Source organism: Barbus barbus (genome assembly GCF_936440315.1).
Source record: "Barbus barbus genome assembly, chromosome: 22".
NCBI classification, from domain to species: Eukaryota; Metazoa; Chordata; class Actinopteri; order Cypriniformes; family Cyprinidae; genus Barbus; species Barbus barbus.
In genome coordinates, this window is record NC_136750.1 from 24,761,460 (window position 1) to 24,789,106 (window position 27,647).

Consider the following 27,647-nt stretch of genomic DNA (forward strand, 5'->3'; position numbering starts at 1 on the left):
TCAAAGTTTGGTGTCGGGTCGTTTTTTGGTTTGTTTTTTTAATTAATACTTTTATTAAGTAAGGACATTCAATTTAATCAAAAGTAAAGAAAATGTTACATAATGTAAAAAAATATTACAAAATATTAAAGAAAGAATGTTGCATAATGTTACAAAATACTTATATTTCAAATGTTATCATGAACTTTACATATTATATATACAGTAGTCAACATTTGAAGTGAATCAAAAAAGTTCAAAGTTGTCCTAAGACAAGAAGGGGTATTGTTTTGGTTTTAGGACAACTTTAATCATTTTTTTTGTGTTTTAACACCACATTAGCAACAATGGCTATATTGATGGCTACATTAACAGTATCATTTCAATACATCATTTACAATAATATAACATTTTCTGAAGTAACAACAACATTACTGATAAAAATCAAATTTCCAAACCTCTCGATACATTTTCAGACCATTTTTAACAAATAAAAAATACAGACTTTTACATGCACACAAACTTTTTAGTGCCCTCGAGAAACTATTCACATGTGCATGGTAAAGTTTTGCATGCTTATGTATTACAATTTCTAGTTTTATAAAACCTATTGCCTTTGTGCAGCAATACCATCTTACTATGAATAAAACTGCGCATGAATATGATGTCCAATTTAACATCCTCTGTGCCAGCGGAGAAACCATGACACGAAATGGGCTGATGGTATACAATTTGCCAAGTTCAAGGGTTTATAAAAAAGACTGGTACTGTAAAAAAGTGATTAAGATTTGTCTTTCATTGGGGCAGTATGCCATATTTCAAGGCCTTAGGTAATGCATACTCTGTGGTGGCCAAGAAACCACACCGCGAAATGGGCTGATGGCACAACAGGTGGCTCAGTGTGCATTGTCCTATATGCTAAGTTTAATGGTTCATTGCGCACACATAAGTCTATATATTTGTTATTTTTGCAAAGGTCCTTGAGGTTATGTAATACGGTGCTAAGCATATATTGTGAAGAAACCCAAAATGCTTAAAACCTGCATTTTGCATAATAAAAAAGTGCAATTGAATTCATTCAGTCATATTTGGCGATCACTAAAGAATCACTAAACAGCTGCCATGGAACCTCACTTCTTGTACAATCAATTTATTTTCATTAAATTCTTAATTTTCTATTATAAAAAAAACTAAATAGGGTCAAAAGACTGGAAACACTAATATTTTTTCCATACTTTTCCAAACCCCATGGCTCCCACATAAATATTAAGCAGCAAAACTACTATCAACATTGATAACTATAAGAAATATTTCTTGAACACTAAATCAGCTTAGAAGAATGATTTCTGAAGGATCATGTAACACTGAAGACTGGAGTAACGGCTGCTTAAAATTTAACTTGTCAATTGTGTCAAATCACACAATCTATTTTATATCCATTATCAGAAATATACTTCCTATAGATGTATATAAAACTAAACTAACACATTGCATAAGTACTGTATTTGGACTGAGCTACTGAAGAAGTCAATTGTCGGCGTGTGGTATCCTCCTCAGAGACTTCCACTAATGCTGACTTACAAACACAAATGCAGACTAGTTTAGCTGACTATAACAAAACTTGTGAGCAAAAGCTTTTAAAGGGTCACTCAGCATCTGCTCTAATGGACAGTTATGATAATGTTAATATGCATCTCAAAAGCTAATGAGGCTTGACGCAGCCCAGAGTAAGAATAACTACAACACGAGTTCCTGGGCCTTTTGCAAAAGAGAAACTTACCCAGCCGTACTGTTGTTATAGTGTGCTGTACTCAACAGATGAGTAAATAAGCACTACATGGTAAACAAAGCTTTAAACATCTTATCAAAAGTAATGAGGTGAGGACAAGTTAACTACCACAGCTGAAGAAACACCTAATATTAGCAATGACATTATCACTTGAAGGCGCACTCTGTAAGCTTTTGCTGACTCGTATTCCACAGCTTAAAGGGACAGTTCACACAAAAATGAAAATTGACAATTTACTAATTCTCAAGTTGTTCCAAATCTGTCTTCTGTTGAACATAAAAGAAAGTATTTTGATGAATGCGAGTAACCAAACTGTTGTTGGTCCCCATTGACATCCATAGTGTGGGGGGGGGATACTATGGCCATCAATGATTACCCACATTCCTCAAAATATCTTCTTTTGTGTTCAAAAGAATAAAGTAAATCATGAAAGTTCGGAATAACATGAGGGTTAGTAAATGACAATTTGCATTTTTAGGTGCTTTCAATAAAGCTGTTAAATCTTTGATTTATCAGATCTTCTATTACAGAATAAATGTTATAAATGTCACTTCTGATCAATTCAATGTGCCCTTGCTGAATAAAAGTATAAAAAAAAAACTTGCTGACCCCAAACAGTAGTGTAGTGTGTACTGTGTCTTTCATGATTATAGTCCAAAGCTCATAATCATACACCAAATCCTCAAAACTCTGTCAAACATTTTTCTTTTTAACTTTTCTTGATCGCCTGTCTACTCACACTGCGTGGGCATATGACTTACATGTTCTTTCCAATTCAAGTTTTGTTATTCTTTGCATGAACTGAATCTCTGATTCTCTGCGGCAGCGTTTGTGCTCTAGTCCTGCATCACTAAATATAGCACCATAATAACACAGGGCTTTTGTTGGGATCAGCATGTGGCATACTGCACTTACATGAGGTCTGGTCTGTATCGGTGGATGAGCGCGCACAGGGCCAAGCCGCTCTTCCAGGACATGGTGAGATCAGACACGCTGACACCTCTGTATCCCTCCGTCTGCCTTTGACACCAGTTCAGCAGCTTACTGGAGCGCACGATGGACTCTGATGGGGGGGGAAGCAAAGTCAAGTGGTGCCTAAGCAAGAATGTGCATATTCAATAATGGAATGCACCAACATCCAATCGGATCGGAGTTAGTCACATGACCAGAGCAGCGTCTGAAGAGCTTTCATGGTGCCTTTCATTCCTTTTTTGAGAGGTTATGAAACATTCAAGACACCGACGGCATTGATAATAGTTCTGTTTGTGAATATCCACAAATATTTGTTAGTGCATAGTTGCATTTAATTCTAAAGTGCTCAAAGACAACTTTCCATTCCAGATACACTACTCATACAATAAACTGCACAAAGCTTGTTGAAATGTAGAAGCCTGTAGAACATCATGCATTCGGATTAGAATCGCCCACAAAATTACCTTGCAATTGCTTCTCAAGCAGAATTTCTAGGATGAAAATAAATCAAATTATACACATTTACATTTCAGACTATCCAATGTATAGAAAGGGGGAAAGACTAAATAAATATGGAAAATTAATGTATCCACAGCTGATATGCAATTATAATGTGATAAATCTACCAACCATTCCTTGTGAGTTTAGAAGTTGAAGAGTTGACCGCATTCTCCATGTCGACACGCAAATCCTTGGTTTCTCCGGTGTCTAAAAGATGCCGTACCTGCAGACAGTTATATTGTAAAGCCAATATCACCAATATCTAAAAAGCATGCAGAAGGCAGATAAAATGGCAGTATGTGCATAATGTGACAGCAAATTAAATGTGCACAAAATTAATGACCTTATTTACAGATTATTTCCTCAAAAGCCAAAAAAAAAAAAAAAAAAAAAAATTGATACTGGTTATTGTTTGGAATGCACCAATATTAAAATTAGGGCAGATAAGTATAGTAAGTAAAATTCGTAAAATTAGGACAAATAAGCATATATTTGTTTTGTTTTTTGTTATAGCCAATAACTGATAAATAGCAAATCTTAAAATTTTATACTTTGTCTAAATAAAAATTAAATTAATTTAAAAAAACATTAAAGCTATATATCTTAAATATTAAAAGTGAATTTAGGGATCATGATATTACAAATGATAATGTAGAGTATAATAGAGAGAGAAAGAGATTTGCTATAGATTACATTTAAGTGTTATTAAATTACTCAAATATTTAGCAAAAATATTTAGACAAAACTTGCAGCTGGGTTTTCTGACCGGTCAGATGTGCATAAACCAACCTGGTTGGGTCTCACTTGGTGAAGGCTGATGTTGGGGTACCGTTTAGTCGGGTCCACGCTGTACTGGCTAAAGTTCTTGCTCACATTCTCTGGTGTCGTCTGAGGCAGCAGTCGATAGATACTTTCCCTGAAACCCAAAGGAGCCATGCTTGTTTTCAGACCCAAATTCCCTTCATTTTGGCCCTTCATCCCTTTAGTGATGTCTCAAGATGAGACTCTAGAGACATCATGCAAGCTACTCCCTCGTAAAACACTTTTGCTTCCCCGCAAACACGCTGCTTATTGCATACAAGTTGAAAAGTGCTTTACCACTGTGAATTACCCTGCAGTATGCAGCAAAATAACAGTGCAGGAAGAAAACGAGCATCACAGTAAATGATGGCCTGCAGGGACTTGAGCTGTTTACTGCTCAGTTTGAAGACACAATCACCTCATCATAAATTCTGTATAACTCTAGATGTGCTTGGTATAACATCTGTATTACTCATATTATTTTTACAGTATGCCAAAAGTTTAAATATTCAGACACAAATCAGATGAAAATGCAAAATAATTGCATTTATTTCCATTATCATATGTCCAATATCACATGTGAAAACAACATGGTTGTTTTTGAAAGCCTTATTGCATACTGTATCTTATGCACTATTTTTAAAAACAAACAGCATTCCATTCAGTACATAGCATGTCTCACCGTTCAGCCAGCACCTCCAAAGGGGAGCTTCCATGAGCCCAACTCCGCACCATCCACGCTGCATCCATGGCTGCCAAGAAGCCTCTTGCTATTCCAGTACCCATCGGCCAGAATGGCTGCACACACACACACAAAAGACACAATCATCAGTTAACTTGTTCCTCATACACAAGGAGTGAGAATGAACAGCTGTACACTTCATATTAGAAATCAGTCACCTTCTGTTTGGAAGATGGAAAAACTGCCCTCAAAGTCGTGGTCTAGCTAGTGTAACGGAGTGTGGTGTTTTAACTTAATGCTTTCATTACCACAGCTTCTGAAGTGGTGGTTTCAGATTTATGTGAGAAAATTTATTTTCAGAAGTTGAAATTTGTCAAAGGAAGACAGAGAAGAGCAAAAGCCAATTTTGCGTTACTTCATGGAAAAGCACCATCTGGTTCTATTAAAGTAGGTTTTAACAAATAACAAACTCCCTTTCATGAGCATAGTCTTATTTCCCTCCTCATCGGTTTTCCACTCACCTCTAGAAGACTGTCCCCCACCAGGGCTACTAGCAGCTTATGGCCGTTGCGCTGGCGGACAAGTGCTGCGTTCTCTGAGGCATACATACAGGTGAAGTCAAACATGGCGACGTCAGGTTGGCCGTAATGGTTGATGGCAAAGTCCATCTTAGGAAGCTGATGGTTGGTAGAGAAATCTGCTGCTTCTCTGGCGTAGGACAGCAGAGCCTTCTGGTCAACATTGGCCCTGGAGAGCAGCATTTCTGTGTCGGCATAGTCCTGTACAAGATTGGTTAATTATGATAATTAGATAAATAAGACAGGTATAAGATGGGTAAAAGCAATAAAAAAAACTCATGATGATTCAAACGAGCAATCGTAATTTTATTTCTTGTGCTCTTTCTTGGGGCAGTCGTGGCCTAATGGATAGGGAGTTAGACTTGTAACCCGAAGGTCGTTGGTTCGAGTCTTTCCACCCTCAATACCACGACTGAGGTGAGACCCTTGAGCAAGGCACCGAACCCCCAACTGCTCCCCGGGTGCCACTTGGATGGGTTAAACGTAGAGCACAAATTCCGAGTATGGGTCACCATACTTGGCCACACACACTACTTGCTGTCAAAGTTAACGCATTCATAACGCGTTAACGAAAATTCATTTTAACGGCAGTAATTTTATTAACGCGCGATTAACACAGCATGCATTTTCTGTTTGACCTGTGGCCTAGCCTGTAGTTGGAGAAATGGAGATGCACAGTGTTGCCAACTTAGCGAGTTTGCAGACCCCTTTAGAGACAAGGTTTGTAAATTGCTCAGTGCAAAGAAAGAGAAGTAATGGGAACCTGGAATTTCTTTTTTCATGCGTCTAATAGACATGAACAAGTTCTTTGAAAAACATCTATGACCTTTGAAACATGTCTACTCTTCATGCTCTATGTTGACTATGGTTTCAATAATAATAAACATACATTTGCATAAAGCATCCATATTTGTCCATGCCCATTGTGGCGGGAGGAGCCAACGACAGACACAGTGGGCGTGGCGTCAAGCCTCGGAGAGGTTTTTATTAAACAATATATCAAAATAAAGTGTCCAGAGGGGGAAAAGTGTCCAAAATAAACAGGGATCTGGTGTCCTCGTCGTGCTGCGGGGCTGTGCAGGAGGGCAGTGTTCAGGAGGGAAGGGTCCAGGGAAGGGGCGGAGTCCGGTGGCCGCACGCGCTCCCCTCTCGGGGCCGGGAGCGAGTGGCGGCGGCGTCTCTTGCGCGGCTTCGTCCATCTTCGGAAATCCCGGCGCTTCTGGGGGATTCGGCGGCCCGGCATCCTGGCCCGTCAGCCGCCTAACAGGTGCGGCAGTCCTCCTCGACGCTCCCTTCCTGGACCCACGAGGACACCAGCGTGCATGCACGGGGGAGAGACCGGTCTCCCGAGGAGAGGCGCGTTCGGCATTTAACGGCGGCGGTGATGAGGCTCTATTCACGTCAGGTCCGCCTCATCACACGCCGCCAGCCCTGGCTGTTTCAGCGCCCCTCCTCTCTCACACACCCACTCCTGTCGGGAGCCTGGTGAAGGGCGGCGAATATGGGACGGGGTGGTGATGAAGGACAGGGGGGAGGCAGCCGACTCGTCACACCATGTTGATTAGAGTATTAAAAACTTGAAAAGTATTAATTTAAGGTACATTTAGAACAAATTAACAAATTAAAATATGCAATTAAATTGCGATTAATCACGAGTTAACTCATGCCAATCGTGATTAATTGTGATTAAAAAAAAAAAAAAAATCGATTTATAGCCCTAGTTTAAATAAATAATTTTTTTTAATTTAAAATATTTTTTCTACAATTTTTTTTATATATTGTATTTTTTTAACGTAAATAATAATGTATATTATGACCAGTATTAATGTTTGTGGCATCTTTTTGATGAGACAGAATTTAACAGAAATGGTCAAAATAATTTTGGGCACTGAGGAAAATATAATTATTGAAGGCTTTTATATTTTAAAACTACGCTCAAAGTTTTCTGCAACTGAAGAGCACCACGAGGCATATAATTCAGCCCTGAGTGGCTGTGGGTGTGGTAATGGGATATTTGAGAGGTCTTTTCCTCTGATTCATGTTGCTATGAGCGAGCAGGTTTTGTTTCTCTTAACAGTCAGGCTCTTTAAAACAGATGAGGACTCTCAACGCTGACACTCATTTAAAATGGCTTTATTCTGAGCACCATTACAGTTAAGGCATAATCCTGCATATTAAACACGAGTGTTTTGTCCAGTGGGATTCTATAATTTATCCTGAAAAATGCAAAGTAAGCATCCCTCTCTCGCAACCTGTCAGGCTACATTAATTGGTATCATTACTGTGCATCATTATATCAGTTGTATTGTGCAAGAGTTTGTGTGTGAGTGTGAGAGAGAGGGCTGGGATTGAGGCTCCGTGTTAATGATTCAACAAACTTGGCAGTACTGGGAACAGAGCAGAAGAGCTCATTGTGAATAAAAGGGAACAGACTGTCCGCGCTAAGTAATGATTATTTACACTCCTATGGCCTCCTAAAGACAGAATTAAACACGTAGAACCTTCAGAAATAAATTTCATGCTGATTTTGTGCTCAGGAAACTTTTCTTATTATTATCAATGTTGAAAATATTCGTTTTTTTTTTTTTGTAGAAAACGTAATCGATTTTTCTGAGGATTCTTTGATAAATAGAACACTATTCAAAATAAAACAATTTTGCAACATTAAAGATACTTTTACTCTAATTTTTGATAAATGTAATGCAACCTTGCTGAATAAAACAATTTATTTTAAAAAAATCAATAATGTAACTGATATCAAACCTTTGAACAGTTGTAAATAATCATCAGCGGTTCTGGCTATGATACTTTGGCATGCAACACCCAAAAAACACCTTAAACCAGATGTTTCTGCTGGTTTTAGATGGTTTAAGATCTTTATGGTTAATCTTCTCCCAGCCTCGCCAAGCTAGTTATTAAAAGTGTCAAAATCCATCTAAAAAATAAAAACCAGGCCAGCTAAAACAAGCTTCAGTTCAGTTGTTCAAGCTTGTTTTTTTCAGTTTAAGTTTGTATTGCATTTCAAATCATCTGCCTTGAGCAGAGGTGTGCTAGTACTTTTCTAAGGAATAGAGAAAGGCAAACAGGAAGAGAAAGAGAAAGTGAGAATAAAAGAGTGGAGATTAGTTAGAAAACTGGCGATAGTCAAACTCTTTGATCACTCACATGTAGAATGACGCCCTTCTCCAGCAGGCTCTGCTTTTTGGCAGTCATTACAAAGTAGTGCGTGTCATCCTTATAGTAGACAATGTTTTCCAGGTCAATTCCTGTGGAGGCAAACCAAAAGAGCTAAATGAGCTAGCGGGAGGAAGAGATTGAAGTGGAGATGTGACAGACAGCATGTCAAGTGGGAAAAATAGGGGGAGAGAGATAGAAAGAGGAAGTTGTTTGCATCCGTTCACAGATGTAATTAAGTTCAATCTGTGCGGTGGATAATGCGCCCAACACCCTCCAACAGAACAGAGAGAGAGAGGAATAACAGTGATTATACAACTCAGAAAACATCGACAAAAACTGCCAACTCAGCACAAAGCACAGGGACAGCTCTTTAATACGAGATTCTTCAAGTATGTGTTTCCTACACTGCTAGATCTTCTAGAAGTACCTCAGAAAGATTCTCTAAAAGTATAACAAGAGTTCTTCTGTTAGCTATGAGCTGTAGTTGTTATTGGTCTGACAGATATATTCAATACGACTGCTTGTTGTACCTGTGGCTTCTCTAAGGTCCTGGAAGAACTTCTGGTTGAAGATGAAGGCTACTCCACTGATCTCCTCCACCTTTGCTTCTGCAGTTGTGTTGCGGTTAATGAAGTTAGCTGTGATAGCAATAGCCAATTTGCCCCTAAACTCCTTCCTCCTGAACCCTGGAGAGACAGCAAACATTCATAAGAATAAACACCAAAATGTTTATGCAGATCGACAACAGATCAGTCAGATTTCCAATGACTAAAAACTAGATTTTTTACATATTTTAAGAAAATGTGAGTGGTGATGCCCATGCAAAATCCCAACACATTACTAGGTGACATTTTGAGTGTTTTGAATGTGAATGTGAAAAATTCACAAAAATCTAACCTTTCATTGGATTTAAAATGGGGGAAATATCATTATGAAATAAATGTTTTTCTCTAATACACATTGGCCACAATGGCACCCTTTTATTCAATACTTTTTGAAACCTCCAGTTTAACAGCTCTAAATTTTCTCCTATAATGCCTGATGAGGTTAGAGAACACCTGACGAGAGATCAGAGACCATTCCTTCATCCAGAATCACTCCAGATCCTTTAGATTCCCAGCTCCATGTTAGTGCTTCTTCTCTTCAGTTCACCTCACTCATTTTCTATAGGGTTCAGGTCAGAGGACTGGAATGGCCATAGCAGAAGCTTGGTTTTGTGCTCAGTGACCCATTTTTGTGTTTGGACTATTGTACAGTTGGAAGATCCAAACATGGCCCATTATAAGTCACTGATTGATTTTTTTATCTGTTGGTATTTGATAGAATCCATGATGCCATGTGTATAAACAAGATGTCCAGGACCTCCAGCAGAAATATAGGCCCACAACATCAAAAATTACTTTTTTGTAATATACCTAAAGTACCTTTTTATGATAAAAAGGTACTTTTTATCCCTGTGTTCACCAAACCCATCTGAGTGTTTGCTGCTAAAAAGCTCATTTTTGAGTCGAGTTTCATCTGACCATAGAAGCCAGTCCCATTTGAAGTTCCAGTCGTGTCTAAAAACTGAATATGCTAGAGTTTGTTTTTGGATGAGCTAGGAGAATTTTTCTTGAAACTCTCCCGAACAGCATGTGGTGATGTAGCGGCTGTTTGACCTTTTTTTTAAAGGTTTTCTGATCCCGAGACTCAACTATTTTCTGCAATTCTCCAGCTGTGGTCCTTGGAGAGTCTTTAGTCACTCAAACTCTCCTCCTCACCGCGCATTAGGACGATATAGACACGCGTCCTCTTCCAGGCAGTTTCGTAACATTTTCTGTTGATTGGAAATTCTTAATTATTGCCCTGATGGTGGAAATGGGAATTTTCACTGCTCTAGCTCTTTTCTTAAAGCCACTTCACTAATTTGTGAAGCTCTATTTTTTGCTGCCCATCAGAAATATAGTCTTTGTTTTTTCTCATTGTGATGGATGATTAAGGGAATTTGGGCTTTGTTTTCCCTCCTATTTATATTTCTGTGAAACAGGAAGCCATGGCTGGATAATTTCATGTTCCTTATCACCCTGGAGTGCTTAAAATTGTGAATATGAATAGGAATATACTTCAGAGATATTTTACTCATAAGAATTTCTAGGGGTGCCAATAATTGTGTCCAACGTGCATTTGAGAAAAACCTTTATTTCATAATATTTCCCCCCATTTTAAATTCTTATTAACCAATGAAAGGTTAGATTTTTGTGAATTTTTTAAATAAAAGATCAAAAGGATTAACAATGCAGATTAATTTTCACATCCTTCTTTGATCATATTTACCAAGGGTGCCGATATTTTTGGCCATGACTGTATATATAAAAGCATTTGAACATCCTACTGAAAGAATCTTGTGAATATCTAATCTTGAAAATATATCAAATGCACTAAATCCACATTATAATGATTTCTGAAGGATCATGCGACACTGAATACTGGAGAAACGGATCCTGAAAATTCAGCTGTGCACAGGAATAAATTACATTAAAAAAAGAAAAAAGAATTACACAATTTTACTCATTTTAATTAAATAAATGCTGCCTTGGTGTGCATAAGAGACTTCTTCCAACAAACATCTGAACGTTAGTGCAAGTCTACAAGACCCCCCCCCCCCCCCCCCCCATTTCCCCCCCAAGTTTATTCACTTAGTCAAGTATAAGCACACTTCTCTTAAATAAGCAGCATGATTTGAGATATTATTCATGTCTGCAGGACAATTTACACACTGGAGGTTTGTTCAAATCCCTTAGCAAGCACCACTAATTATTATTGTTCCTGTCTAGACAAGAACTAAAGATTCAAAGAGAGGACATTCTCAATTCTGATTTTATATGAAGTGCTATATTCTTACCTGACAGCGTGTTTCTCCTCCCATCAGCCCCAATTATGACGTCGAACTCTAGCTCATTGACTGGATGTGTTCTGGGGTAGACCTCGGCTCTCCACCCAATTCCTGGAAAAACCAACAGCATGTTCAGCAATCCTTTCTCCGCAAGACATGGTATCCGTTCAGGATATGCCTAGGCTCTTTAGAACGACTGGTATTTATGTGGAAATAGAAACAAACGAATGGAACTGCTGAACTTTAGCATGGAGAGGACGTGAGAAAGTGATCTTACTCTCATTCTCTTGGTCTTCTGGTGGTTCAATGAGGCCTTTGAACTCTACGTTGACGTGAATCTCGATGCCAAGGAGAAGAGCTACCTTCAAGAGCATCAGCTGCAACTGACGAATACCTGCAGTAAGAGATTACAAAAAGCACATCGGAGACTCCATTAACACAAGGTATTAAAATCTGACTCAAAATGTGGACAAAACATTCTAGAGAGGTTCCTCTGATTAGAAACATCACTACCACAAGTTCAATTCATGTTCTTCTTGGCCAAAACTGTTCTATCTTGCTGGAAAAGTTTAAAGACCTTGTTTTGGCAGGTTTTCCCAAACACATCCCCCACAATGATTATGTGAGTAGGCATCTATTCAATGTCTGGGATGACTCAAGAGTATGTATTAGTATTTACACTACACTTGAACACCTCGGAAGGTGGTTTGAGTAATTGAAAGTCTCCAATGTGTGTCGTAACCCATCTACGTTTAGTGCTCTCCTCTATCTGTCATGTGTAATGTCTGCACTGACAAAGTTAATTTCTCTCTAAAAGAAAAATAGTTTGATACACTACTTACTGATATGGTCGATGGCTCCAGCACAAAACTTGCCGTAGAACTTCTTGGCTCCAAGACCCCTCAGATCCTGAATAGTGAAAGGCCAAAGATGGAGCACATTGTTTCGGGAGAATGCATCCCTCTTCTCCAACAAAACCACCTTGGCTCCAAGGAAGCCCAGCTCTATGGCTGTACGCAAACCACACGGTCCAGCTCCAATAATCAGACACTGAGAAACAATTCATAAAAAAACAAATCATCAAGCCACAAAGTCCATAAAGAATCTATTTTAAGTAATACCAGAACATTGCAAGTTTGAGAACTAATAACCAAAACACTCTCTTTCACCCCAGGGAAACTTTCATACTTTGGTGTTGGCACAGGCCCTTCCTTTTTTGTATTCTTTGTGGCTGGCGCGCTTGTCTAACTTGGCCCAGAGAGCTTTGGCTTTCCAGTAGTTGAGCTTGGACTTGAGTTTGTGGTAGAACACACGGTATTCATTGGGCTTGAGTTCCAGGAAGTCACAAAGCTCTTGAAAAGCCTTGAGAGTGCCTTTGCAGGTGGTGGCCTGGACGAAGCGGTCAAAGAGCACGTGGGACTGATTCACCCCTTCTCCCACCACATTGACACCTCCATCTCCCATGGTCCCTTGACCCGACGAGCGGGAATTATGGGACAGGCCCCGTCCAGCTTACTCAGAGTCTCTCTGTTTGCAATTCAACTTCCGCCATAGGTCATTGTCACCCTGAATGAGGAAAAAAAAAAAAGAAAAAAAAGTTATCAAATATTTTATATATACACATCACTGTGGCACATGTGGAAATGCACAAAACTATGCAGAAGTAAAAAAAAATTGTTTATTGAATATTTTGGACCTAGAAAGGACCAAGAAGCTTTAATAAAGACTTAGCATTAGAAAGAGCAGAGAATGCCCCATGCATGCCCTTATCTCGGAGTCAGTGACCACAGGAAGTCTGATGAACGCACAGAAACCCAAACAGGAAATGCTGTAATATTGGAAGTTCATGCATTCTACTGTGAAAGAGACACCCCAGACATGATAAACCAACCACAGTGCTGCATGAATAACAAAAACTATTGCTGACACCAAGTCCTAATCAGGTGTAAAAATCAAGAGTCTTGCGTCGCCAAACCTTCATCAGCTTGCTTCTCTTTAGAGCTTATTTTGGTCAAGAACTGGCTATTCGAACTGACATGTAAAGCAACCAACCACAGCTTACTTTGCATTTAAATGGTGAGAAAGTCTCACAAATGTGTCTCTCAGAATGTTGCATTCTTCAAAACGGGCTGACAAGACCAGATCTCGTTGACATTGGCCAACAAAGGGGGAAAAAAGCCCAGAAATGCTGATAACCAAACATTTCGGCAACAGTGTGCAGGAAACCTCTCCAAAAGAATATTTTTAAAGCAAAAAATTTATACATAATACAGACCCATCAAAAGAATCACATTTAGACAGTTTTTCAATCGGGTAACTTAAATGGGGGGCTCGGGGCGTTGAATATCATGTTGGACAGGGTGTGGCCTTTGAATCAAAAAGTTTGAGAACCACTGCCGTAAAACATTGTTGTATAAGGACACTGAATAAGGGTTTTGACGGTGAGGAAATTTCCCCACCGGTTAATCGACGTGTGACAACACCGGTAATACCGGTATCACCGTGGTGGTGGTGGTGGGGGGGGGTCGTGTGAGTTTTCCCTCTTTTCCTCGCTTTCCTTTGGTTTTAAATAGCTTGTAAAAGCACCGTGTGCATTTTACTTTCACTTTCAAATTAGTGGCAATTCGGTGTCAAGCAGTTTGTTTTTAGGTCGCTCGAGTTTTCACTCTTTCCCTCACTTTCCTCCATTTTTAAATAGCTTGTAAAAGCACCGTGTGCATTTTACTTTCACTTATAAATTAGCGCCAATTCGGCATCAATTGCTTGAATTCAATTCAAGCAACAACAAAATACAACATAACTTATTAACAAAACTAATAAAAATACACCATGCTATATGCCTAATATATTAAAAAAAAAAAAAAAACTTACAAATTTGAAATAGTTACAAAACTGAACAGTTCTCTAACTGAACTAAATGATTTTTATTACTATTAAAAAAATAAAAATGACGGTGAGGGACGGTGCCGCAGTGGGCAAGTGACGTAACCGGTGTTGCGGCTTAACACCGGTATCACCGCCAACACAGTCTACCGCAGCAAGCCTACGCTGAATGTGGCCACACAGTTAACTGTCAGCCACTGAAATAGAACATCTAAAATATCACAAATTAGCAGTTTGTCAAGGCCAAGGACATGCACACACTCCCTTTAAACAAATTCAGACTCACACACACTGCTAAGGTGTGGTCTAGATGAAGGAAATATCCACCTTACAGAAAGCCGAAGAAAGGGAAGGTAGGTGAAGGGTTAGTGTGAGGGTCCTTTCACTCGGTTCCAGCTCTAGTGTGCTGTGAAAACACACTCCTGACCTCACCGCTCTGAAACTGCTGCGCCAGCAATTGGCTCAACACCACAGCCAGCCAATAAAAGCCTCAGTGTCACAAAGTCACAAGACATGATGTAATGATATCAGCCTTACATGTAGGGCTGTCATAACAATGACATTTTAGCTGAAAACTGGTTGCATTACAAATAATTACAATTAAAAAGCCCTTGCAGTGTAAGTTTAATACACAGACATTTATTAATGACAATTAAATGAAGCCTTTTGTTTTGTGTATAGAAATTATAATTAACATTAGCAATACTACTACTACTACTACTGCTACTACTACTACTACTACTAATAATAATAATAATAATAAACAACAACAGGAATAGATCACATTTACATTCACACTGACGTCAATTTGATTAGATTTCATTGCTGTAAATATTATTTGATGCACTTAAAATTCCCTGATTGAGTAGCAATATTTGACTAACATTTATAAAAAAAAAAAAAAAAACGGTTATCTCCATCAGGTGATTCTAAAACAATGGAGACAGACCTATAACCATATGAAGTATACAAAGACTTCATGTTTTCATATTAAACAAATGGATTTTGAAGTCTTGAAGTATTCTGTCCTGTACATTTCGCTACACATGTCAGCTGTTGCACTGGCTTTGAATACTGGAAAGGCGTGTGAATGCACTGCTGAGGCAGATGGATCTGGTTACCCGTTTCCTCTCTCTATTACTCTATGACACAACACTAATGCTTCAAAGGGTTGAACTTTTTTGCAAGGCAGCGGTTGGGTAAACAAATACGACATTGAAATACATTGACATTCAAAGTACAGCTCATTTAACAAAGGTTGCTGAAAGAAACTTTTCTATTGCAGGGTATGCAGAAATTGACCCTCACAGGACAAATATAGATTTTTTTTTCTGGTTGTCCTCATGCGGCTTTAATTCTGTTAGCACCTGAAAGCCGAGAACCTCGGCATGTATATGATCAGAGAACCTCAGCGGTGAAGCTTGGGTTACACTGTGAGCCCAGCTGTGTTATGTATCAGTGCAGACTAACCTGTTTAAAGCCCTCAAGTAGTTACAACTGAGGAGCCTGACTCCTCAAGAGCATGGGAAGAAGCGGGTTTCACATATACACACACACCCCAAGTTGGTCAGCCATAACATCCATACAGAATCTGCATACTTTTTCTGTGCTGATGAATGAATGAATGAATGGAGGCATCTATAGCGCTTTGTGTAAAAAGCGCTTTACAGTCATATGGGGGGGGGGTCACTACTGATGGTGGAGTACAAAGAATTATATGGAATGGATTTAAGTTAAACTGATTATCAAAAAAAATATTGGATTTAAAAACAAATATAAGGAGCGGGGATGTGTAGAACTTCAAAAACAACAGCAGTTAAAATCATGAAATCTGCAGAGCTTTTTATGGAATTCTGTGGATTCCATTCAGGACTGGCCAAGAAGGAAGCTGACCATGTGCATGGAACTACAACCATCCAAATATTTGTGAAACATGGGGTTTAATTCTATGGAGATTATTTTGTGGAGGATATTGCAGCATTTTTTTTTAGCACTAGCCTAATGATTAATCAATAAGTCATTTATCATTTCTGGAACAGAACAGAATATTCCCTGATAATACCATTTGAATGACCATAAAAAACTCAGAATGTTTCCCTTAAAATCTTTATCCATCACTATACAGTGGAGCAAATAAGTATTTGATACACTGCCAATTTTTCGAGTTTTCCCACTTACAAATAATGGAGAGATCTGTCATTTTCATCGTAGGTACACCTCAACTGTGAGAGACAATATAAAAAATAAATCAGAAAATCACATTGTATGATTTTTAAATAATTAACTTCCATTTTATTACATGAAATAAGTATTTGATCACCTACCAACCAGCAAGAATTCTGGCTCTCACAGACCTGTTAGTTTGTCTTTAAGAAGCCCTCCTATCCTCCACTCATTACCTGTATTAATTGCAACTGTTTGAACTCGTTACCTGTATAAAAGACACCTGTTCACACACTCAATCAATCAGACTCCAACCTCTCCACTATGGGCAAGACCAAAGAGCTGTCTAAGGACACTAGGGACAAAATTGTAGACCTGCACAAGGCTGGGATGGGCTACAGGACAATAGGCAAACAGCTTGGTGAGAAGGCAACAACTGTTGGCGCAATTATTAGAAAATGGAAGAAATTCAAGATGACTGTCAATCTCCCTCGGACTGGGGCTCCATGCAAGATCTCGCCTCGTGGAGTATCAATGATCCTAAGAAAAGTGAGGGATCAGCCTAGAACTACACGGGAGGACCTGGTCAATGACCTGAAGAGAGCTGGGACCACAGTCTCAACGGTTACCATTAGTAACACACTACACCGCGCACAAGGTCCCCCTGCTCAAGCCAGCACATGTCCAGACCCGTCTGAAGTTTACCAAAGACCATCTGGATGATCCAGAGGAGGCATGGGAGAAGGTCATGTAGTCACATGAGACCAAAATATAAATTTTTGGTATAAACTCCACTCGCCGTGTTTGGAGGAAGAAGGATGAGTACAATCCCAAAAACACCATCCCAACCGTAAAGCATAGGGGTGGAAACATCATGCTTTGGGGGTGCTTTTCTGCAAAGGGGACAGGACGACTGCACCGTATTGAGGGGAGGATGGATGGGGCCATGTATCGCGAGATTTTGGGCAACAACCTCCTTTCCTCAGTAAGAATATTGAAGATGGGTCGTGGCTGGGTCTTCCAGCATGACAATGACCCCAAACACACAGCAAGGGCAACTAAGGAGTGGCTCCGTAAGAAGCATTTCAAGGTCCTGGAGTGGCCTAGCCAGTCTCCAGACCTGAACCCAATAGAAAGTCTATGGAGGGAGCTGAAACTGTTGCCCAGCGACAGCCCCAAAACCTGAAAGATCTGGAGAAGACCTGTATGGAGGAGTAGGCCAAAATCCCTGCTGCAGTGTGTGCAAACCTGGTCAAGAACTACAGGAAACGTCTGACCTCTGTAATTGTAAACAAAGGTTTCTGTACCAAATATTAAGTTCTGTTTTTCTATTGTATCAAATACTTATTTCATGCAATAAAATGGAAATTAATTATTCAAAAATCATACAATGTGATTTTCTGGATTTTTATTTTATATTCTGTCTCTCACAGTTGAGGTGTACCTACGATGAAAATTACAGATCTCTCCATTCTTTGTAAGTGTGAAAACTTGAAAAATCGGCTGTATATCAAATACTTATTTGCCCAACTGTATTTATAACTTCTACAACTGTTGAAGAACCTGGATTCATTCAAAAAAATTAATTCTTAAACTACTCAAGATAAGAGAGACTTTGATCATTGCAACAAACCAATGCTAAAACGCTTGTTCCTCACAGCACTGACTCATGGGAAGATGAAGAGCCAGGTTACATAACGCTGCAATGCCCTATAGCCATGTTAAAGCATAACATAATACGAACTCCCAGCATGCCTGAACACTTCCAAAACAGGGCCTGTTATAGTGAATGCAGGTCTATATCCAGCACCTTTTTCACAGAGGAAACGCTGCACATTTCTGCCATGGTGTGACCTGTCACTATAGATATATTCAATTTCAGACACCGCAATCTGTCCCTCGTCACTCAGCAATGTGGTGTTGGCGATATATAACAGCTATGAATACGCACTGAACTTTGTATGACACGAGAGAAACAGAAGATAACCATTATGGACATGCTGATAAACAACTTTACAGAGACACAAGACATACGGAAACAACAAACCACAAATCCATTCAACTTTACAGCAAGAAGACCTGAATAAATAACCAATCAGATAAATATACAACCCACCTTCACTCGCCTGTGACTGTGTACACAAGAGGGGGTCCAAACAGACTGTTTCAATTCAAAGCACACTTTCTAAAACACACAAAGCATGAATTTTTTAACTTTATGGAGAGGTTGTGTCACTCTGGGCTAAAAATAGACCACATTACATGTCTGCATGGACTGTACAAAAGCTCTCTCCACACATTTCTTCCTGTGGGGACATCATATATTTCCAGTATGCTTCCTGTAAGGATATGTGGAAGGGAGACATGTGTCAGTTTTAGCTTATAGAGGAAGGATTTTATACTCTGAGGACTCTCGATGATGACAAATAACAACTGGAGACTCTTAAAATTACATAGAGGGAAGTACTATATTAATACTACAGTTTCATGTCCATTCTGTGTGTCAGTTAGGGGTTAATACGGTTTCATACAGGGCTCATGTGCCTTAAATGTCCATGACGTTTCCAGTCATCTGGAAAAACCTGGCATGAATGAAGGAATTAATGATTGGATTCACAAAAAAGCTATTTCAAGCCAACATAGCTCAGTAAAATGAGAAAAAATAAAAAAAATAAAACACTAAAATATTTTCCATGACTTCACATGGAAATCACACTTAAAATTATTCTTAAAAAGATGCCATCAAAAACAAATATATAAATGATAAAACTTATAAAATAAATACATAAATACAAACACCCTCAAGATAATGGCATCTTTAGTTAAAAAAAAATAATAATTTCAACAATTTGTTTTTGTTTTAGAAGGTGTTTATAATTAATGTATTTATTTTATACATTTTATACTTGTACACTTGTTAAAACTGAAATATTGATGATTTATAATGTGTTTTCATGTTTTATTGAGCATTCAGAGTGTGGGTGGAAAACAACGATCAAACAATTTAGGCCACGTTCACACAGCAGCAGAATGCGGTTGGTCAGTCCTGTATTTGAGTCCTTAATACGGTTACGTTCACACACAGTTCGGTTATTTACGGGTGTGACAACCGCATTCTGTAACCGAACTCACACCTTTACATTTTCAGGACTCACAACAGCATTCTCGGAACACACGTGCTGTGTGAACGGAACAGGACTGGACAACTAGTTGTCCGTCACGTCATACAGCACGAGAGAGAGCCGCTTTGCTGCACAAACGTGCGTCTACCGTGTGTTACGTGTTTTTTGGTAACTTACAGTGACAGAGAAATGAGCTGCGTGTCATCTGAAATTTTTAGATCCCGTCAATTTTCCCCTGGAGCTGCTCCCGTCAGTTTTGTATTCTGCGTGCGTCCGCACGATTCAAATGCTCCGCTCTCCACCCAAATTTAAAAGCTGCCGTCGGTTAATGAAGATTTGACGAATGAACTCATGGCTGGATTGGACCCTTGTCGTGTCAGAAAGTGATAAGACTTTCAGTTTTATAGATGGCACCATCTTTGATTTTACATTGGTCACTGTCGCTATGGTTACTGGTGTGGAATGCGGGCTTGACTCCCATCGCACATTCATACAGGCAGTACTCTAAACAACTGTAAACTGCTGTGTGAACAGGACATTTCGAGACTCACACCTGTAAAGAAAATGCGGTTGTCAATCCCAAAAACCAAACGGGTTCCATAAATGCATTATTATCAGACATCTTCATTTTTGGGTGAGATACTCCATTTAATTAAAAGCAGGCACAGTTATCAGCCAATTCTGATAATGTCAATGTGGCCAAATATCTACTGATTATTATTTAGAGCTGCCGATATCTGTAGCGAAATGCAAGTCATGGTGCAGTACATGTTTACCACTGACACAATTTAGATAAACCTTCTCTATCTAAATTCAGTCGAACAATGTCAAGTTTATTATATAGTTCTATAATTTATCTATAATTATGTATCATTTAAAAGTTTATTGTTCCTAGGAATTCACCAGATAACATTCAGAAAACAAATAAAATCACTGTCATAGGCTCATATCACAGCCTATGAAGGGAAAGATTAAATATTTTAAGATACTTGCCGTGGTGAGATAATGCACATAAGTCATATCTCAAGATATGAAAAAAAAATAAAAAAATAAAACCTTATTGTACTAGATGACAACTCAATGTATCTCCCATACATTTATCTCATAGAAAGAATCTGCACAAGTCTTTTATTCTTTGTTTGGCTGTGATTTTCCCCTGAGAGCGAAGGGGCTTCCTTTAGCAGCACATAAAACATTAGGCTGTGCCGTCTATCAAGCAGATGTGATGTCTCCATCTACTGTGCCTTTCCCTCCAGACAATCAGGTGAGACGGAGTGCTGTCGCTATGGAAACATCACCAAAGGAGCATGACATCATTATGATGGAGGAGGGGCACCAAGTCAACAGAGCCGCATGTGGGCAGGTAAACAAAGCAAACTGATGTGGGTGAGGCAAACTGGGCCATTATCCACCTGAAATTGCTGCTTTTCCTTTCTTCTTTTAAAACAATGGCAACAGCTGTGAAACTCCTGATTTAAAAAATAGCAAATCCTTCCAAATTGAGTTACAGAAATGCCTGTGTTTGCAATATTGCCCATAATTATCATCTGAACACCACACCTCAGTGACTGTGTACAACAGTTTGATTCATTCTTAGAGTATCATCTGCACTTTGATTCTTTGGGCATTGCCGTTTAAATTACAAGATTGAGTTTGTCAGGCCAATTAAACAACAAATACATAAATGTAAAAAAACAATATGAACTCAGCTTTAAAATGCAATAACTAGAGAAAAATTAAGTCAACAAAAACAATGACACTAAACATAAGAAATCGGCAATACAAAGCTTGAGAAATGAATCTATCAGATAAAATAAAAACCTGTATAGTATAAAGTTTTTTTTTTTTTAAATAACAACGGGGTTTGGAACAACATGAGAGAATTTTTATGTTTGAATGAACGGTTTCTTCCTTTAAACAAATCACAGTCTATATGTTTGTCTATACCACAGATGGCGTAAACTTAAGAACTTAAAACTTAAGTTCTGTCATCAATAAGCTTTCCATAGTTTATCATTTTCCATAACAGCAAGAACAACATTAAAGGTCATGGCCCACAAACACAGACGCTCCCACAAACAGAGACACACACTTCATTATGAAAACAAGAAAACAGATGCTTTTTTCCTTACCGAAAAATTCTAAGCTTGTTGTCGAGTGTTGATATTTTATGAGACAAATAAATGCACATTTTGACCCAGTTATTTGTGAGTCATCTGTGTTATCTCAGGTCTATTCAATGAATCACAGTATCTATGGAATGTCCTGTAAAATATTTTATGGTTTAAAGAGATCCAGAACAATACAACGTTGTTCTTGTCACTTTTAAAATCAACATTTTCATTAAGTTTCATTAAAATTAAATGAGACTGTTGTGTGCCATTTAGGACTAAGGGCAGCTATATTTCTATATTGCTCTCAAAATTACATGATGCAACTGAGACACATTGAGAAAGTTGATAACTTTCAATATTTTTATAACAAAATTACAAATGGTTATCAATTTTTAATCATTTAAAATATTGTTCATGAAGCAAAAATAAATGTCACTTATGCCCTAGCCTTACTCTTCATTTAAATGTTTGACTTCCTGGATTTCTCTAGATATGTTCATATTTGCATGGCTTTCCATAAATAGAAATGTGTGGTTGATAACAGATATTGGCACCAGAATTACACCAATAATAAAAACACCAAGATTCATTCAACAAACCTCTTTTTGAATCATATCCAACAAAAGATCTGCTCAAAGTTTCAGGTTTTACAAATACTTTAACCATCTTACTCTAATTAACTCTCCTTGAAACTTGTACAGTTGATCCATATAAAGAGTGCATCCAACCAAGATGTTGAACAAATACAAAAAAATTTTGCATTCAAAAAAACTAGAAAAAAAACACACTGATTTCCACACACACCACACAATTGACCAGCAATCATTGTTAAACTTGTGCAGATTGCTAGAATTCCAGATGTAAACAGTGATTATTATATCCCCACTGCTCCATCGGGTCATGTTAGGCTTAATAATGATTTAGAGATACTGAAATTCCTGCTGCAGTAGTTATTTTAGTACAACAGCTGTTTGAAAGAAGCATGATATCCAAAATCTTAAATCATATCATCTGAAATATCAAGGAAGTTTTGGGCATGCTCAGCCAGGTGCAAAGACTTTTCATGCCCTGGTAAAACTTAGAAAATTATGATGATTCAGTGTTATTCATTATTAAAGAATTTCATTCATGAAGTCCAGATACCCAAACGGAAAACATGCATGATACAGAGAGCAACAGAGCTTCTGTTTAAGACTCTATAAGCTCTGCAATGCTATTCGACTGCTATAAAACACGCTTACTCTGTCTGTTAGGTTTCATTAGAAATGTAAATTACACCAGACACACCTTTCAGACTGAAACAGGCTGAGGAAACAACCGCGTGTCATCTTACATATCATCTCCCACTTCAGCAAAGTAAACAGACGCGGTAGTTTGTTACTGTACGTGACTATGCACAGTTGCCTGGTCTCCAAAAAAGACAACAAGACTAATCCGGTGAATACAGCATGCTGATCTAATCCCACGTGGTGAGGGTGGGGTTAACTCCGACTCACAGGGTAAACAAGCCTCCAGACAGCAGGGCCGTGACTGTCGTGACTGACCCAGACCTGCCAAAGCTTTGGCTTTACCTGCGTTATTCAATCAATGACAGCACACAAACCGCCAAACAGCTGCAACCCTGATATGAGATCGACGGGGTAAATCACTGATTACATGGTGAAGTTAGACTACTTAAAGGAACCGTTCACCCAAAACTGAATTATGTCAGCATTTACTCGATCTCATTTGGATTTAAACCTGTGACTTTCTTTTGTGCAACAAAAAAGGAAACCGTTATTACTGTTATGGTAGTTACAATGAATGAGGTTTGGAGCTGTCAAGCTCCCAAAAAGATTTATTATTTTATATTGTATTTTAAATATACATAATATATATTTAAAATTAACTACTTAAATATATGGCATGAGCAAATAATAATTATTATTTTTTTCATTTTAGTGTAAATTATTACTTTAACCAACAAGTAATACAAAATGAAGCGCTTCAATCAAATTTCATATACGTCTTTTAAATAAATAGGACAGTCCCAAAAATAAATAAATTATACCTGAAAACTTTGTGAAATCAAAACAAACCACTTTTTTTTTTTATTACTTATGGTCTTTTGATGCGTTCATTTCATATCAGAATTACTCGTTTCTGGACTTACAACTTGGAAACTTTACGAAAATGCTTTCTCTCACTTTACCATTGTGACATTGTTAGAACAACCAACATAACAGACATTTCAACAAGTTTGTTCGGCAGCGACTTCTACACATTTAATTGATAACAGTATAATAGAAAGTGTAACTTGGTACACATTCAAAATTTTGCAAGAGAATAGAGAGATTAATTTGTGCAGTGAAAAAGTTGTTTTTTTTGGGATCCATTTTATTGTTTGCACAGCCATAGAGACAAATAATCTCAGAGGATGTAAACAGCACTGAGTATTGCTAACCTAAGAGTTTCCATCTCAATCATGTATAATAATTATTGTAATTCCAACAGGACATGAATCCGTATCTGCGATTACCACCTTCATTCCACACTGCTCATTGTGTATCCAACTATTTCAAGCAGGAGTTCATTAGAAGGAACTGTAGTACTGGTTTGACAGCTCATCTTCAGCAAACAGGCAGCTGCTGCCGAAAAAAAAAACAAAAAAACAAATCGAAACAGACATTAACAAAGTTCTACACATTCCCATCCCTTGCATATTGGTTTAGTAAATATTTGGCTAAATTTTATTAAACATTTAACTACGAGAATGCTTAAGATACAAGAATGCATAAGTACTTTAGCACTCTCCACAAAAGTATTTTACAAATCATAACCCATTCAAACAAATTAAGTTCTCAAATTCCATCTGGGCCTAAATGTAGGCTATTACAAGAGCATCAGTTTTTATTCTGAAAAATAACAACATGGAAACATAACTACAATAAAAATGAGGAGCTCATGAGAAACTTCCATGAAATTCTTTTTGACCAAGCTTCTGCAGTCTGAAACCTTTCATGCTTCGACATGCATCTTACTCCAACATCTGTGATCTCTCGCCACCTTTAACTACGCCAAGGGCCTGAGGATACATTTCTCCTAAAGTTCTGGTTGAAGACCAACCTCCATGGTTCAAATCCTCAAATCCTAACCTCAAACATTGTAAGGGAGGGGAAAAAAATGCAAAACTGGCCTGAAGTCAGGAGCTTGCGCCAACCAAGCAGAGGAAAAGAGTGGACTCCAAGTGTGAATGGAATACAAAATGATCTTCAATAGGCCTGTAACCAAAAACTCTCAGACAGATGCTAAGCACTTCAATGGGCTTTCATTAGAAGGAAAACAGACACATGCTGAATTACATTATAATCCAACAGCAATTTCGCAAACTATAGGTGACGGGTGAAATAAAAGCTTCTTTTGTGGAGTCAACGAGAGGACAACTGCAAAAGTAATGGAAATTGATATTAAAAAGGAAGACTGGCTCACTACTACTATCCCAAAAGCACTCACGAAAACAAAACAAAGCTCAAACACATAACACACGTGATGTCAAAGCAGGAATGTCAAGCATTTCCCATCACCCAAAGGATGAAAATTCAGTCCAAGAAAAAAATAAAATACACCCTTTGAGATAAGATACTTTCAGAAGTCCATAATCTTTTATTAAAATTACTGCAATGCCAATAATAGAATGTTTTACATATCTGGAATAATATTACAGTAGAATTATGGAAGCTTAAATGGGATCAAAAAGGCAGTTGATACTATGAAAACATACAGTAATTTAGAGAAATTAAAACTTACTGAAACTAAGCTTCAAATATGGCTCGCTCTGAATTTCCACAGCTTTCTAAAGACAGACCATTCAGATCATAGTTCCAGTTAAAACATCCAATATTGATATTAAGGGTGACTGTTTTGGGCACAAAAAAAAACACAAGAATATACAGTACATAAAAAAAAAAGTATATGACATTATTCCATTAAAGCTGACTCAACAAATCCAAGCAAACTCCAAGCAAGAGTTCCACAGCAAAAGTATAGTGGCAAAGAAAGCAAAGCTTGTAGCCAAAACCAACATCACTGGGTCCTGTAGGAAATCACCATTGTGTCTCTCTGGATTCTTCCAAATAAACAGCATGTGTGGAGACGGTTGCTTAGGAGGTGTAGATGAGGAGGCAGCAGAGAGAGGAAGCAAGAATCCTTTGCCAGTCGCTAGAAGTGAATGTGGGCAGAGCGCAGCGGCACCCTGGCACTGTGACGTCTTATCCAAGTGAGACACGCAAGCATGCAGAGGAATAGACTGGCAGATGAGTCGTGACAATGTCGGGGAAGTTTTTCCACCTCTTCTCTTTTTTTTTTCTAGGCTTGATTGTGTTTATGGGGTGCAGTCTAACATGTGTTAATGCTTCGCTTTTAAAAAAACCAAATTTTTCACATAATTTAAACTTTATTGCAAACCGCTCTGTCCCTTCCCTGATAAACGCGCTGATCATTTCCTGCTTTAATGAAACCCCTCCCTCAGAAATATGCAATGGGCTCAGATTGGTTAGCTGGCCCAGTGTGTTGTGATTTGTTTAAACCGCCTCTAGTGCGTGTCTGAACGTCCCGCCCCTCACATCATGAGGGTGACCTGCTTTTATCATCTGATCGTGGTTGTATCTCTCTATTAGTGCTACTGGATCTTAGCAATTCTGACTTTTTTTAATTGAGATTTTGAATTTGCATTTACCTTTATTTTTTTATTCTATGGTGGAAACCAGCTTCCACAGAAAAGAGCAATCTGGGCACAGATTATAACTCTTGAGTTCCATGAAAGTAAATGTCATGGGTTTTGGAAGACCTTATGTGAGAAAATTGTGCCAATTTAAATTTCTAGGTGAACTAGTTTCTAGGTGAGCTAGTAAGGGAAACAATAGGAACAAGTGAAACTTGAGGCTGAGGTGGTAAACAAGCTAATTTAATCTAATGTTAGCAGTTGTCAACCACCTGAGACCTAATGCAGTGTGTAGTCAATAAACAGCAAGAAGAGCTAATGTCCTGTCTGGAGTATGCTGTGTGTGCATGCATAAGTTACATCATATTTCCTAAACTTATTCTAACTTCAGATGTCCACTCTGATCTCATTGGATTTTATACAGCTCAGAGGGTTCTGCAGATTGAGGAAGTGTGTTTATGCAAAGGCTTTTAAGGAGTAAATCGCATGATATTTGACAGTATCAGCTGACACACTTTGCCTGACCTTAACGCAGTACAGCACAGCATAGTAGGATGATGTCATCAAAAACACGCTTGCATGGATAAAAAGAGTGAAGGTTAAAGAGGCAGTGTATAGACCATTTCAACGGATATTCGGCGGTATAAGGAAGTGACGTCTTTGTTCCTCAGACGCTTCCGGTTAGTGTTCGAGCGCATTCAAAACAATGGCAGCAGGCGCTTGATGCAAAGTGGGATTGCGATTGATTTATTTAATTCTGCTGTTTAAAATGTCAAAATTAAATCCTTATTGCTCGGTGATTAGGTGCTCCCTCTGGGCTGGAACTAACATTAATTTATAAATAATCGGAAATTAAAGGCTTTAGATGTTCGAGCAACGCGCCTGGATTGCAGCAGTGAAGCAGAATAGCCACTCGCAACTCAAGGATATAACTTACAATACACATTTCCATTCGGGTAAGGACAAGTTCTTGTTTTTTTCCATTTGATTCTTTGTATTTATTTACGTTAACGCTTCAAGTATGATGCAGCATTGTGTTTTCGTCATTGCTGACATATGCGCATAACGTTTTGATTCTTGCTTCATGAAAAAGGCCAAGCTTTTATTTCTGTTTTATTGCAAGCGTTATGTGGGCTATAATTAAATGAGTTCTCATTAGTTGTTTAGCTATCTTGTCAGCAGATAAATGCAGTGAGTAACACATTATAGAAATATACACTGTAAACTTGAATAGTGAAACAGTTAACTGCATTAGATTACAAAAGCTAACGGGAAACATTTTATATCACTTATTAAGCTCGTCTAATGTCCAACA

The 27,647-nt window shown here is 38.3% G+C and overlaps 1 protein-coding gene across 3 annotated transcripts in view; it reads right to left on the minus strand.

Moving 5' to 3' along the window:
* Positions 1–27,647, minus strand: part of LOC306888597 (protein-methionine sulfoxide oxidase mical3a) — a 73,430-nt gene that overhangs the window by 37,501 nt on the left and 8,282 nt on the right. The window contains exons 2-13 of one of the 3 annotated variants that reach the window (XM_079447026.1): positions 12,540–12,917; positions 12,194–12,401; positions 11,629–11,745; positions 11,361–11,462; positions 9,010–9,165; positions 8,468–8,568; positions 5,246–5,503; positions 4,725–4,840; positions 4,031–4,157; positions 3,371–3,464; positions 3,205–3,231; positions 2,684–2,831 (exon numbers count right to left, since the gene is read on the minus strand). In XM_079447026.1, coding sequence (XP_079303152.1) covers positions 2,684–2,831; positions 3,205–3,231; positions 3,371–3,464; positions 4,031–4,157; positions 4,725–4,840; positions 5,246–5,503; positions 8,468–8,568; positions 9,010–9,165; positions 11,361–11,462; positions 11,629–11,745; positions 12,194–12,401; positions 12,540–12,815 — 1,730 coding nt within the window. In that variant the 5' untranslated portion in view covers positions 12,816–12,917. The other 2 variants (XM_079447024.1, XM_079447025.1) reach the window with 2 other exon arrangements.